General features: G+C 36.9%; 1 protein-coding gene across 2 annotated transcripts; it reads right to left on the bottom strand.

The window, feature by feature from the left end:
* Positions 1 to 204: 204 nt before the first annotated feature.
* Positions 205 to 8,643, bottom strand: LOC132276085 (probable RNA helicase SDE3). Of its 2 annotated transcripts, XM_059777341.1 has the most exons (4): positions 8,315 to 8,641; positions 7,592 to 8,084; positions 3,998 to 4,219; positions 205 to 1,347 (listed from the first exon to the last, which is right to left on the bottom strand). In XM_059777341.1, the coding sequence occupies exons 2-4, from the start codon at positions 8,078 to 8,080 to the stop codon at positions 451 to 453; spliced, it is 1,608 nt and encodes a 535-aa protein (XP_059633324.1). In that variant the 5' UTR covers positions 8,081 to 8,084; positions 8,315 to 8,641; the 3' UTR covers positions 205 to 450. The 2 variants fall into 2 exon arrangements, with proteins under 2 accessions (XP_059633324.1, XP_059633325.1); XM_059777342.1 differs by lacking the exon at positions 3,998 to 4,219 and having other exon boundaries at positions 8,315 to 8,643.
* Positions 8,644 to 14,856: the final 6,213 nt, after the last annotated feature.

Below are 14,856 nucleotides of genomic sequence, written 5' to 3'. Positions count from 1 at the left end.
CGTGCATTTTGTAATGGGCTGGCATTTTGTAGTGCGCTGATGTGACAAGATCACGATAGATGCGGACGATAATTCGGAAGCTGAGGTCCAAGGCTTTATCATATCTCAATATGGAATGGAGCAAATCAGATATCCACTGTACAGAACTCAAGTCAGTTATTTTCTTTCAATAACGATCACCAATATGCACTTATGGTCCAGAAAAGACAGAATTAAGGCGCATAATATTATATTTAAACACAAAATATAATATGGAATGGAGCAAATCAGAAATCCACTGTACAGAACTCAAGTCAGTTCAGCTCTATGCATATATATACACACACATTACACAAGAAACACAATAAGTTAGAGATTCATTGAAGGATATACCAGCACCACATCTTTTGTTCATGGAGTAGCTAGCTAGCTAGCAAGAACTCGAGAAACTAAAATGACAGAAATTCTGCCTCAGTCTTGCAGTCGTGTTATAAACTTGGGATTGAGACTTTCGTACAGCTTGCTCTCGCAGAGCCTCTCAAAGTATGAAGTCATCAATCCATTCTCCCTCGCAATCTTTGAGCGGACCCAGCTTGAATGCCTCCATGGTGCACCGGTTATTACTACAGCAGTCTTCTCATTTGCCAGATTAGCTAGAACCACCATAGTCTCTGGTTCGGTGGCAGACGAGGCATCCACCAGAAAAATATGACTAAAATGACCAGCCATTATGCCTTCATTGTGCAGCCGAAAGCTACTCATGAAAGTGGATAGAATCACCTTGAATTTCTGGAGCTCCTGAAGCGACGGACAAGAAAAACACTCCCCTTTAAGGGGACAGGAGGTGAGGATGTCAGGAGGCACCTCATCCAACTCCCGAAATGCAGCATTGGCTCTGAACAATTCTGACTCTGGAATCTCCTTCTTCAAGCCTCTCATGAGCACATCACATGTCCGATTTATAGGCGCACATATAAGAATCCGACAAGACGGGGAGCTCCTATAAATTTGGACTACAGCTTCTTTAACAACCATTCCAGTTACAGAGGGCGAGCCCTCCACGAGATAAGGTGGGGGACTCTTGAGGCCTAAAATCTGACGAACAGCAGAGACTTTCTCCGCATCAAGTTTGTGATTGATGGGAAGAACTTGAAAGGCAGTGAGACTGTTTCTAGGTACATCAGGGAAGAGGAAGTTCAGGAACAAAGGATCCGATGAAGCTGCAATTGCTTGGTGAGCCCGTTTTAAACAAACTCTATTGAAGGAGAATTTGACAGTATATTTGCAGGCTGAGTAATGCTGAGAATGAAAATCTTCTCCAAATTCAACTAATACAAGATTACTCTTCACCACACGATAGATAATACCCTATTCAAATTTTAAGTCCAATGATAAAGTGAGTAATGAAGAAATGAGATTCAAACACAAGCAAGTTGAATATCTAAATTATGTAAAACAACAATAGGGCTGTAATATCTTCTATCATTCAATATATTTTCAGGAACTGATAGAAGTCCCAAGTAGGGAAAAATCCAAATTCAACAAAAATCTAATTCGTTAGTAGTTCATATCAGAAAGCCCCCATGTGTTTAATCAAATTCAAAAACATAGAATTTGGGATTGAGTTCTGATAAGAATGAAAATCTTCCTCAAGTTCAATTGATAATGTGTACTATCCGCTACGGGATAGAAATACCTTATTTAGCATTTAAGCAGAATGTAAAACAACATTGTGGATAAACAAACTTTCACTATATATTAGAACTTTAAATAAACGTTACAATTTATACCAATTGAAATCAATTGTTGGGACTCGTGTCTCAAATTCCTAGTTTAATTAGGTTTCTATTTTAGAGTTGTATATTGTTAGGAAATTTCTTGTTAGACAAGTCTTGGGCTCTAAAGAATTGTAATCCTTGTCTAACAATGTGGGTCTAGAATCCTATAAATAGGACCTAGGTTGTGGGTAGAGAGACTTACGGGATTGAGAGAGATGTACTCTCATGAGGTAATTGATGGACAGAGATAGTTTATGGGTTAGTAGAGTAGGAAAAACACCGATGGCACTGGTAGCGAGGAGGCAGGCTTGTGGAGTGGTACATGGTGAAAGGCATGTTCACAGTATTGGTATTCTAATGTATCTCTATGAACAGAGTGGAATCTCTTCTCATATGTTGATGTAGGCCGGTTTTGGCCGAACCACGTTATATCTTGTGTTTCCGTGTGATTGCAATATTGTAATTCATTGGATCTTTGTATTCGTGCGTTTTCGCTAATCTTGTGTTTGTGTGTGATTGTATTATTTTAATTCATTGGATCTTTGTATTCGTGTGTTTTCGCTACCTCAAAGGTTAAAGAGATCCAAAAAAAACATAAGGAGTCTTAACGGGTGCCGCAATGGGATTTAGTTGCAGGTGAAGTCAATCGGCTTGGTTGGTCACAATGGTTAGAAATCGTAATGGATTACATGACATAGAGCTCGAGTAGTCAAGGTGGAGAATGACTGATCGAGCAACAGACAGTGTGCACATCACAGTTTTGCAAAAGGATCGTGATTTCTTGGCAGGCAACCGAAGAGTAAGGAGGAACTGGCTCCTTAGATGAAAGTCCCTAAATTAGTCTCGGCTATAGGTATGGTATGTGGGTGAAAATCCCTAGAGTTATTAAGCTTGTCAGGTTGTGTGCAAGATTGAAGCTGCAATGAATTGTCTAGATCAATGCCATGGGAAACAGTGATTGGTTGGATGGAATTTGAGCGAAGGTGAAGGTTGTTGAGACATGTATCTCAAATTCCTAGTTTAATTAAGTTTCTATTTTAGAGTTGTATTTTGTTGGGTAATTTATTGTTAGACAAGTCTTGGGCTACATGGAATTGTAATCCTTGTCCAACAAAGTGAGTCTACAACCCTATAAATAGATACCTTAGTTGTGGGTTTAGACTTTGACATTGAAAGAGATATAGTCTCATGAGGGAATTGATGGGTAAGGGTAGTTTATGGATTAGTAGAGTAGGAAAAACATTGATAGCACTAGTAGCGAGGAGATAGGCTCGTGGAGTGGTACATGGGAAAAGGCATGTATACGATGTTGGTATTCTATTGTAATATCTCTACAAATCATAGTAGAATCTCTTCTCATCTGTGGATGTAAGCCGATTTGGGCCGAACCACGTTATATTTTGTGTTGCGTGTAAAACATTATTGTAATTCATTGGATCTTTATATTCGTGTATTTCCGCTACCACAACGGATCCCATAAAAAAATTAAAAAAAAAAAAAAAAAAAAGAAAGAAAGAAAAAGAAACAGCTTTTAATTTGTTTACTTTAGAAATAGTTCACTTTTCTAAGAATAGTTTAAATTTGTTTAGTTGACAGATTTTTTTTTTTTTTTTTACAAGTGTTTAGTTGACAGTTTATGAAAACTGGTTACAAGAATACCTCATTTGAAGATAACTGCTTTTGTAGTTATCAGAAATTGTTTTTCAATTCATGAAAATTGTTTCAAAGAAACTAAACCGAACAAGCAAGAATGGCTTACAAAACAAAAATATTACTAATTGGTATTGGGACTATTAATTTCTCATGAGAAGTTCTTCAAGTGTCTAGAATACTTGATCTTTAATCTGTGGCTCAGTGAAGCACAGTTCCATGTAGAAGTGATTATGTGTTCACATAGCAGTAGTCCATCATGTGAGTCCAATAGAAAACAGAAGTATATGTTCAAACTTTCTGATGTGACACGTGACCATAGGTCAATTTCATGACAAGCTGGCTGCTTCAATATAGAGTATATATTTTTCTAAGTCTTGACGCAAAACGATAAATAATATCAGACACTCAATGCAAATGCCTTCTGCTATGGATTAGTAAATTTTAAAATACAAAACAGAAATTTTATTATGACTCCAGTCATTTCTAAACCTTCAACCAAAGATAAAGTAAATTGACATACCAAGACACCCATGTGCTTAATCTGTAATCTAAAATGTGATATATCCTCAAAAGTTCAGAAAGCTAACCTGAAATGGCTCGACATTTCGGCCTGAAGGCCTTACAGAGGCAAAGTCCCTAGATAAAAGGAATGGCCGCCTCTCAGGAATGGAGTCAATCTCAAATGCTACAAAGATCTTATCATCTTTTTCATCCAACTTATTCAAGTCTTTGTATTTGCCTTTCTTAGCATAAATTGCTGCTGCATGCAGTTTCAGAGTCACATTCTCCATCTCGAATCCGTCCCATTTCTGATCCAAATAAAAACATGTTTTATTCCGTACCACCACGCAAAAAACTACAAGAAGTATTAATAGTGTGGCAACCATTGCAATATACTTGTCCCATTTTGAAACTAAAGATTCCTTGCTAGTGTAGAAGCATTATATTTATATAAAGAAAAGAGATGATGAAGCATTGCGAATGATTAGAAAAATACGGATAGACATTCCCAAATATATGAGAAACTCTTTTATTGTCGGGATATGATCACCAGGAGTGGATCTACCTCTGGAAGCCCACCCCCATCCCCACCCTTACCCCCCAAAACAAAAGAAAATAAAATAAAAGCCTTAAATTGGGGTCTTCATTCCAATAAAGATCCATCTCTAAGAATAATAGGATCCTTTCCCCTCACCCAGAGCTTTATAGGGAATCAAAATCGCCCTCTTTTTTCTTATATATATATAAAACATGTTTTTGAAACATTTTTACGTCCTGAATGTGAGTACAATCACTGTTCAAAACCAACTTAACTCACCAGCGCATCTTCAATGTTATGAACGTCTTTACTATGACATTCTAAATTTCTAATTCACTAGATACTTAGGTTCATAAAAAAGGAAAACTAAAATGCGAGAGTTTTGAAAACAAAAATTTGCCAACACTAAGACATTAAGTGCTGACGCAATGAACCTATTTTTAAAAATTGCCTCATCCAAGTGATGAATAATCTAAATATATTCACTTATCAAAAAAAAAATTCTAAATATATCCATAGAAAAATTCATTGACTGAATTTCCAAAAGACAGCAAAATGAGCCAAGATGTATGTTATGGCATCCAATAATATTGAACTGAGGCATGTCTAGAATCATCCTCGAGAAGATATCAATCCTGTAAAGATGAAGCCAAAAAACCTTAACAATGGTCTATAATGAAATCCAAATATCAATCCCATCTGATAAGTTGAAGGAGGAAAGCGGCTTCGAAATGTGTCATAATCAGTCTGTGCATCTGGAGGTGGTGGTTTTGAGGAAGATGAAGGTGTCCCGTAAGAAGTTGAAGACGATGTTGGAGGTGGTGGTTTCGAGGAAGTGCTGCAGTAATAAGTTGAAGGAGGAAAGCGGCTTCGAAATGTGTCATAATCGGTCTGTGCACCTGGAGGTGGTGGTTTCGAGGAAGATGAAGGTGCTCCATAAGAAGTTGAAGACGATGTTGGAGTTGGTTTGGGGAGTGATGAATGCCGTCCAGAAGAAGACAAATGCTGTGATTGTTTAGAGGAATAAGCAGGCGGCTCAGACAAAGATGGAGATGGTTTAGAGGAAAACGGAGATGCATTGCGTGGCAAACCTTGCTCACTTGGTTTATTGATCACAGGGTTTGTGGTCCTGCTTTGAGACACGTGTGATAGGGAGGGTGATGGAGGCAAAGACCGAGAAATTTCCCGGGGCTTCTCCGAAATTCTTTCAACACCACTACTCCCTGGCTTAATTGAAACCGAGTTTTTGCCATTAACTCCTGAATCTATAGCAACATTGGGTCTGGCAAACGAAGTTGAGTAATCGTTACTGATCCCTCTGCAGGTGTGATCAGTGGGAGTGACTGATGTCCGGGGGAACTTGGATGAATTCGAATAGTTTTGGTGTGCATCTGATTGGTTGAAGATCAGAGTGCTGCAGTGATAAGTTGGAGGAAAGCGGCTTCGAAATGTGTCATAATTGGTCTGTGCATCTGATTGGGTTATTATTGGTCTATCCAACTCAGAGTATGTATTCCTATTTCTAGTTTCTTCATGATCTTCGTCGTTGCAGCAAAGAATGCATTGCAGTATGTCAAGAAATTGAGGCCTTTCTCTGATCAATAGATATATATAGATGAATTAATCTCTAAAATCAGAAGATCGAGAAGGGAAAGCGAGACTGATGGCTTACAAATGTATACATATATACGTTACTATAATACAAACAAATAATCAAAAAAACCTTAACGATGTTCTATAATGAAATCCAAATATCAATCCCATCAATGTCATAATAGAAGAATTGAAAGGACACACTTTAAGTTCGTGTAAAGGCATTAGAATTATTTGGTTTCCATATGACTTCTGGATGTGCGTCATTGTTCCAGATAAATTGTCATTTTATAGGAGACATCCATCCAAAATTAGTAGTAATGGGGATAAAAAAATTAAACGGGTTGTTAGAATTTTATTTTCAGAGCAGCAGGTTTCAGATTGAAATCTTAATCCCATTGAATAGATATTGGATCCAGGGAGTGTTTGGCCGGTCAGCATAAACAAGAATCCACCCAAGAAACTCCAATCTACAACTGCTATAGCAACAACTAAGGGGAATCCGGATCCCCCTGTGAAGGGGATCCTGTGCACCCCTCCTGTATCGCTAGTGCAACAGCCTCATGACAAAATGCAGCATCATCATGTCAAACAACGATGTATGTTGTAACGTAATTGTTGAATAAGCGATGTAAGGCATAGGATGAAACGGCACAGGAGAAGGTTCAACTAAGGGGACCTAGTAATACAAACCCCACAACTAGAAGTTTTGATGCTAAAAAAAGGAAAATTAATCAGGCGATAATCATTAGAACCGCAATTTCAGTTCAAGTGTCAAAAAATATAAAAGGTGACACACCTAATAGAAATTCATGTGCACATGTGGAGATGCTTCTTATTTCACTTATGGAACAAACTTGCAATTAGAAAAAATAACTTATAACACCTGATTTGAAGCATTCCAATTATGTGATCAACTATCAAACTCCTAATTTTAAAGTCATAACGTTTCTCCAAAGCAAAGTTTACCAGCCTTGTCAACATGACGTCGCCAACTCAAGTGAACAATTCCCCAAACCCCAGATACCAAGCTGGTCATCGTTCAATTTGTACTTGTGCAGTACCTCATTTTCTCAAATCAAATAGACTTTCTTTCTTAAGTTTTTTCCTCCATTTTTTTCAATACTTTTGAAGATTGCATTGAGCAACCATCAGTTTCTTTTTGGTGGTTTAGGATCAAGTTCTTGCACATACAGGTGTGTCAAGATAGTTTAACCTACAGCTAGTAGGGTAAAGCGATAGTTTTGTAAACGCATTTTTTTACTGACAAGACCAAGAGATTTAATCCGAAGCAATGGACCACCTATATTGAAACCATTTGGACCTAGTTTATTTTCAACTGAAGATTGTTTCGCATCAAATGTCTGTTTTTTGGTAAACATGTTTCACATCAAATGTCCTCATGAGTTAAAATATAATTGCATGGCTTCATATCCTGCCTTTTAGATTACAGTATACAGAGGCACATATCCGGTTTATGGCAGAACTGACAATAATTAGTACTAGCATATAATATGTGTATATGTATACTGACTACTGCTTTCATTACCTCATGGTAGTAGTCCTCAGCATAAAGTAGAGCCTCAAAGTAATCCTTGTATGTCGATGCAGACAAAGGCTTCCTGAGAACTCCAGGCACAATATCTTTCTCAATCAAACTTTTTATATCCTCAGGAATCACGTAAATCGGCGATGCACCCTTATCAACCCGAACGTAATTGGTCTTTGTCTGCTGATTTGTCAGATTAGGTGAAGCCTTAGTCAAAGTCGGCTTATTGGTAGGTGGAGGTGGTTTCGAGGAAGATGAATGTGTCCCAGAAGAAGTTGAAGACGATGTTGGAGGTGGTGATTTCGAGGAAGTGCTGCAGTGATAAGTTGGAGGAAAGCGGCTTCGAAATGTGTCATAATCTGTCTGTGCATGTGATTGGGTTATTACTGGTCTATCCAACTCACAGTATGTATTCCTATTTCTAGTTTCTTCATCATCTTCGTCATTGCAGCAAAGAATACATCGCAGTATGTCAAGAAATTGAGGCATTTCTCTGATCAATAGATATATATAGATGAATTAATCTCTAAAATCAGAAGATCAACAAGGGAAAGCGAGACTGATGGCTTACAAATGTATACATATATACGTTACTATAATGTATACAAATAATCAGATATAGTTGAACAAAATTGTAATTTTATGTTCGTGCATGCATTGATCACACACATACATGTATCTATAGAGATGTACAAGGATTGAATTGAAAGGCAGAGATCTCACCTAGGGTTATTAGGGGCCAACGGAAAACCAAACTCCTCTTTGAGTTATGGGAATCGGACGGCTGCGGAGACCCAATCTTCAAGATTTCACATTAGGTCAAGTCTTTGACGACATGGAATCAAAGCAAAGATCGGAGAGAAAACATTGATCGACACTAAGATTGACATAACAATCACTGAAAAAGACTTCAACAGCTGCTTCTGAACTATATATATATACACGTGTAGAAAGAGAGTGTGTATTTGCAGAGTCGAAGCTACAGATGTAGTCGTAGAGAGAGCATTTGCAGAGTCGAAGTTCCAGCATACTGGTACAGTCAATTATAAAAGCCAGAGAGTGGACTTTTGGTGACTTCATTGACTTGACATGGCCTCGCGCGTTAAGCGATTGAATGAATTTCCAAAAAATGGACTATCAAAATAAATTTTGTTTTTTTTAATCTCAAATTTTTTATTCTACTTTTATTCGGGTAAATTTTATTTACCTCTCTTGAAATTTGTCTATATCCCACATAGATCCGGTCATATTTCATAATTTCATTTACCTCTCTCTGTAGTGACAATCAACTAACACTATTAACCATTTGAATGAAATTATCATTTTGCCTATATGTTTAAAGTACAAGATTTGTCATTATAATACATAATGTATAAAATAGTATATTCATATGGTGCCCTCCATATTAACATGCGTCGAATCCACAATCCCCATTGCCATCACCGCTTGTCCCGCCTCATCGAAGGCGAAGACATTTGTGGCGGTTCTCAACAACACATCATTAAACAAAGAAGACGATCGAAGTCCGTATATATATTTACACTAGGTATTAGTGAAGGATGGTGCTCAACAACGATGTCTGTGAAGGTGTAGCCAACAGCGATTACGACGTCGACATTAGAAGACTCATGAGATTGTTTATACTGCAACAAATCATTATACTTATAACGACTTACTCCACCACATGATATGATATCGTCTGCTTTGTGCTTGAGTCCACACTGTTTTGTTCTTGGGTTTACCCAAAAAGACCTCATACCATTTGCCATTTGGAGATAGCACTAACACATTTAAACATTTTACATCCACCTTACCCAGCAAAATGGTAACTTAAGGTCACCACAATCATCCCCTTATGGGTCTAACATCCTCGTTGGCCACACTTCCAACTGGGCTTTGGCTATGATATCATTTGTAATGACTCACCCCACCACATTGTATGATATGTCTGTTTTGAGCCCTACCCCACACGATTTTGTTCTTGGATTTTACCCTAAAATACCTCATACCATTTGGAGACGACATTAGTACATATAAGCAATTCACTTTCACCATACCAAGATGATGTGGGATAGTGCACTAGTAACCTGCCAACATGGTAGCTTCCAGTGCCTCACATTTACCCACAAGGTTACCACAATGCTCATGTACTTCCTCATCTGATTCACCTTGATTTCAACACAAAATAATATGATCTTACTAAAGCCATCGGTGGCACCAGGATAAGGTGGTAGAGATAACACTACAAATGAGAAAGTTGTGGCGTTGGTACGTTGGTAGTGGTGTACAAGTGATGGTTGTGTTTTTTTATTTTTTGTTGGATCTTGATTGTGGATAATTTGCATTCCGTACTTTTTGTTACCGGTGGTGTTGGAGATGGTTATGGGGTGGCGAATGTGGTAGTGGCACTGTAATACCCCTAGTTTTTAAAAGGATATAACTGAAATTTCTTTATTTATTTTATGTGCATTTTTTTGATTAGTTGATTTATGTGCATTTAAATATGATTTATCTGGCTATGTGTTTAATGGTTTTTATTTGCTCAATTGATAATTGTGTTTGTTAAAATTCATTGTAATTGTTTTTAATTTAATTATTGGTTAATTTAAAATTTTAATTATTAGTGACTTAATTGACGTGTAATTTTTGGTAACTTATATAATTTAGGTGTGTTGTATTTATTATTTAGATTTAGGGTTTTATTTTCGTGTAGTCGCTCACTTAAATTAGGTTTTACGTAAATCTTATAAATATACGGTTATATAATTTGACTTAAGGTTGGGACGTATATATATAAATCTTATACGTCTGCTAAGGTGAGGAAATTAAAACTCAATTCACGTAAGGGTTTATGAGAGGAAAAACAGAGGGGTTTCTTGAGAAGGAAAAACAGAGGGAAATTGAGAGAATCAATTAGGATTGCAGCCATGGATTGAAGGTGGGATCAAGGAAGAAAGAGTCGATGGCTTGTGGAATAAAACTGGAACAGTGGGAAAGTTGCAGGTAGTCTACAGTTCGTTGCAGAATTTAGCAACGGCGATGAAAGTTTCAAACCGGAATCTTAAAGCAAGTTTTAGTCTATTCCTCTCCTGTAAACTTGTGTTCTGTGCATTCTAAATGGTCTCCAGGAAGTTAATTAAACATTAAAACGGATGTGTTATGCATGATTAAATCAAACTGTAATCTGTAGTGTGCCTTTGTTTAAACTGTAACTATTTTGGTCTTAACTGTTTCGATTGTCGCTAAGCTTTTGTCAAACAATTCATAAAGGATTTTAAAGAGTTTCTAGGACTGTTTGGATCTAAATTAGACCCTAAGAAGTTTAAAAAAACAATTCAGACAGAGACTTGGAATTTTGCCGGTTTTAAATAACTGAAATCGGTTCGTGCATAAACTGTTTTGGATTATGTATTAAACTTCTGTAAATTATTTCCTAATGGAATGTGAGGAGTTTCTAGGATTGTTTAGATTTAAATTAGACCCTAAGAAGTTTAAAAACAATTGGGATAGTGACTGGAATCTTCGTCGGAAGTGAAGGGGATGAACGGACGAAGCAGAGGCAAGCAGAGACGGCTCTCAGGGAGAGAGCAGGCTCCCTAATGATGGGAGCCGGCTCCCATGAAGAGAGAGCAGGCTCTTCATGAGGAAGAGCCGGCTCTATAAGCTTAGGAGCCGGCTCCAAGGGTTTCCAGAGCCGGCTCCCTTGGTTGCTAACACCTACGGGTGTTTTCAGGCGATTTTCTGGGTTTCAGGGACTTGGATGTGATTTTGGGAAAGTTGTGGGAGGTTTTAAAGGTTTAAAATTAACCTATTAAAGCTTGAAACTAGTTAGTATAAGCTAGTGTACTAACCTTAAAAGGTGGATCATGAAAAATAAACATGTGATTATGCATACTGTTAAAGATGGAGGAAGGATGAAGTTGTTAATTTGTTTAGCAACCTAAACGAACTGTGAAATTTCTTATTTGATGTTATATAACGGATGTATATAACTTAATAAAGACCAAAAGTATTGGTTTAAGATATGGTTATTGACCACATGAACTTTAGATGTTATTGCCAGTTTTGATTTAGTGATCTAAATGGACTGGTCTGGAATTTCATATAATGTGCTCAGCTCATATTTTCTGTGTATCATTATGTTATACTCTGGGATTATTGGAGGATAAATTAGACGTAATGAAATTTAAATGTTATGTTGCATGCCGTTAAAGATTGAGGAGGATTTAAATTGTTAGGTTGTTCTAGTAAGTTAAAATAAACCAAAATGGAAGTATTGGTTGGGAATTTTAATGTAATATGTTCAGGTTAAAATTCTGAATATTATTATGTCATGCTATATAGGTTAATTGAGGAACTGCTAAAATTACTGTTCATTCAATTATATGGATATGGATGATTTAAATTATTGATTATGCTTTAGCAATTTAAATGGAAGTTTTATGATTATAATCATATACTGGATGCATGATGAGATTTTAATAATATCTGTTTTCTATTATGCTGGTTTCTGGATATATTTGATATTCATTTGAATGTGCATCATATGTGGATCATATGCATGTATGTACCGGTATGGGACGGTGACATACGGAGGGGCGGATTAGATCAAAACGCTAATTCCAACCCATTCATACATAAGGAATGGATTAACTAAAACAGTTAAATCCTACATGGATGCATGTCCTGTCAGCTAAAACGGTTGAACGACACAATGGTTATTTGTTTTTATCTTTCTGCACTAGAAAGGAATTTATATATATACTTATGGTGCCGTGATACGAACTTGAGTCTCCTGATCTCGGTTAGGGTGCGTATATCGCAAAGGTTGGATAGTTAGATATAGCTGATGTTCCTTGGTAGGTCTAGGTACTTGGCCGCTGGAAAGCGTGTTTCTATGTCACCTTCTACTCAGGCTGAACTGTGTTATAGGCTAGTGAGCATCATTTAGTGTGTGTATATATATATATGAACTATTTTAGATATTGCCGAGCTATCTAGGATGTATCTGCGTATCGGGTTTATGTACGGAGGGTAGTAGAATGGAACTTGCATGTGGGCCTGACCTACCTTTATTTTTCAGGTGTTCGTGAGTATCGGGCTTAGGGCTTGATCGTGGTGATGCAGATACAGTCACTCATTCTTTCGACTACATAGGATTTCTTTTCTTATTTTAGTTTTGATTTTTTTTTTTTACTGTAAATTTATTTATCAATTGGAATTATTAGGGATCCACTAAATGGATTCCCGAGTTGTACAGATTTGGAGGATTTAAATAACATTAATTTATTATTCAAAGTTTGGGGATTTTTATTTTAGTTTCTTTCAGCGCATAATTCTTTATTATTAATTTAGTTTTTTTTTTAATTTTATTTTATTCCTGCTTGTTTATATATTAATTGTTTGGTATTCCTCGGATCTGTGCTCGGACTTGATCACCCGTAGCTCTAGAAACGAGGGGTATCACAGGCACCGCCGATTTTGATAGAGTTTGTTGGAGGGGTAGTGCCACAATCCCATTGCCACCATCGAAGGTGAAGACATTTGTGGCGCTGCTATTGGGCATGGTGGCTTTTGTAATTTTGAAATCAAATGGGTCTTCAAAAATTAGGGTTTTTAAGGAGAGATGAAGAACACGGAGATGATTAAAGATGATAATGGCGATAAATGCCTGTTTGGATTAGAAGTATACTGTTTCTATCAAGACAATGGCACTTTTGTAAATTTGCGTGATAAATGGAGCAAACTTGGGCTTTTAAAATTTTAAACTGATAATGTCTGCAAAATCTGTTGGTCAACGTCAGCCACCGCCAAGACTAGAGGGAGGTAAATGAAATAAATACATCACGACTCATAACTAACTAACATGACTCATTTAAATTAAACAGGTTACCGTGTAACCGTTTAATAAAAACACCATGTTGGATAACCCATTGTATATTGTTCACAATGAAGTGCCCTTGATGTAAATGATACTAGGATGTACATTGAGGCTATGTGCCATTGGTAGCATCTTATGTTTTGGCATGTAATTATTAGCACCATTTTCAACTTGGTAGAACTCGTGATGGGTATTGGGACTGTTTATGTGGCTAGGGGATTGGGCGTGTACCCAGGACGCTTAATGCTTCCTTTTTGGCCACCTTATAGTAGCCAATTCTAAGGACGTTGTGGGTGTTTTATATGATTGTTTGGGGCATGTTCTAGGTTACCTCATGGCCATATTTGGGTCGTGACATAGGTCGTGTTCATATTCAAGAATTGTTGACATGATTATTAAACCGGCCACATTTGAGTCGACCGCATGATATTATAATATGCTTTAACTGATGGCATGTATTTCCAGGTAGCAGAACTATAAGAGGTTTGAATTGCATTCTTATAAGAAGACCTCTTATTGAATTCTGCTTACACTGAGGGAATCCAGAGAGCTTTCAAGAAGGCAGGTACTCTCAGGCTCTATATACATGGTGGTCTCTCAGTCCCAACAAAGCCCCAAGTCATTGTGATGGAAGCACATGATTATGGGTTGGGGAAGAAGAGCCCAAAACGGCCTCTGCAATCTTCTTCTTAAACTTTCAACTTGACACAATTATAATTTGTGAACACCAATTGTCAAACCAAATTCAGACTAAGTATTATTTTTGAACAACTAAAGTAAAAAATTGGCAACTATATATTGCTTTAGACCATTGGTACGAAATAGTGTGGTTAATAATTAATACCACATGGTAATAAAGCTTAAAAACTTTTCTATTGGTGGTTCATGTGATATGATTGAGGTCAAAGTGGGTTATTGTTTTATGTGGATGACGAATTACCTAACCAAACAGTCCGAACATTGTGTGATTTAAGTGTTTCATCCAACTTTTTAATTTTCATCGCAATACCACTTTATTATGATCATTAAGGAGATAGATAGTACTTAACACTGACAAATCCTACAAAAAAAATTAAAATTCTAGCCAAGATCGACAAATCCTAACAAGCTCAACTGCTCAAGCATTAATGGTTAGTTGGCAAGCTAGTTGCATTTCTTTACTCTTATCCCTTTAATAGTAATAGATCTTACCCGGAAAAAAAAAATTAATAGTAATAGATACGGTGATTTATTACATGAAGACCCTCTCCAATTAAATTTATTTCTTGAACTCGACAGGTCTCAATTTCTGATTTAAATTCAGTCATGTCATCATTTTGATGAACTCCATTTTGAAATTCTGTTACAATTGAATTTGAAAATGTTAAATTTAAATAAAGCAGAA

The sequence above is a fragment of the Cornus florida genome, unplaced genomic scaffold (assembly GCF_030987335.1).
Source record: "Cornus florida cultivar Cherokee Brave unplaced genomic scaffold, ASM3098733v1 CherokeeBrave_3.0.0_Hap2_Chr10, whole genome shotgun sequence".
Lineage (NCBI taxonomy): Eukaryota > Viridiplantae > Streptophyta > Magnoliopsida > Cornales > Cornaceae > Cornus > Cornus florida.
This window is presented reverse-complemented; position numbering and strand designations above follow the sequence as displayed.

What these genes read in the sequence shown, in the direction of transcription:
- LOC132276085 (XM_059777341.1), bottom strand. Translation starts at nt 8,080, where the DNA reads ATGCCTCAATTTCTTGACATACTGCGATGTATTCTTTGCTGCAATGAC. An exon ending in CTGAGGACTACTACCATGAG is followed by an intron (nt 4,220 to 7,591) that starts GTAATGAAAGCA and finishes TATTTGGATCAG; the next exon opens with AAATGGGACGGATTCGAGAT. An exon ending in GAAATGTCGAGCCATTTCAG is followed by an intron (nt 1,348 to 3,997) that starts GTTAGCTTTCTG and finishes AAATTTGAATAG; the next exon opens with GGTATTATCTATCGTGTGGT.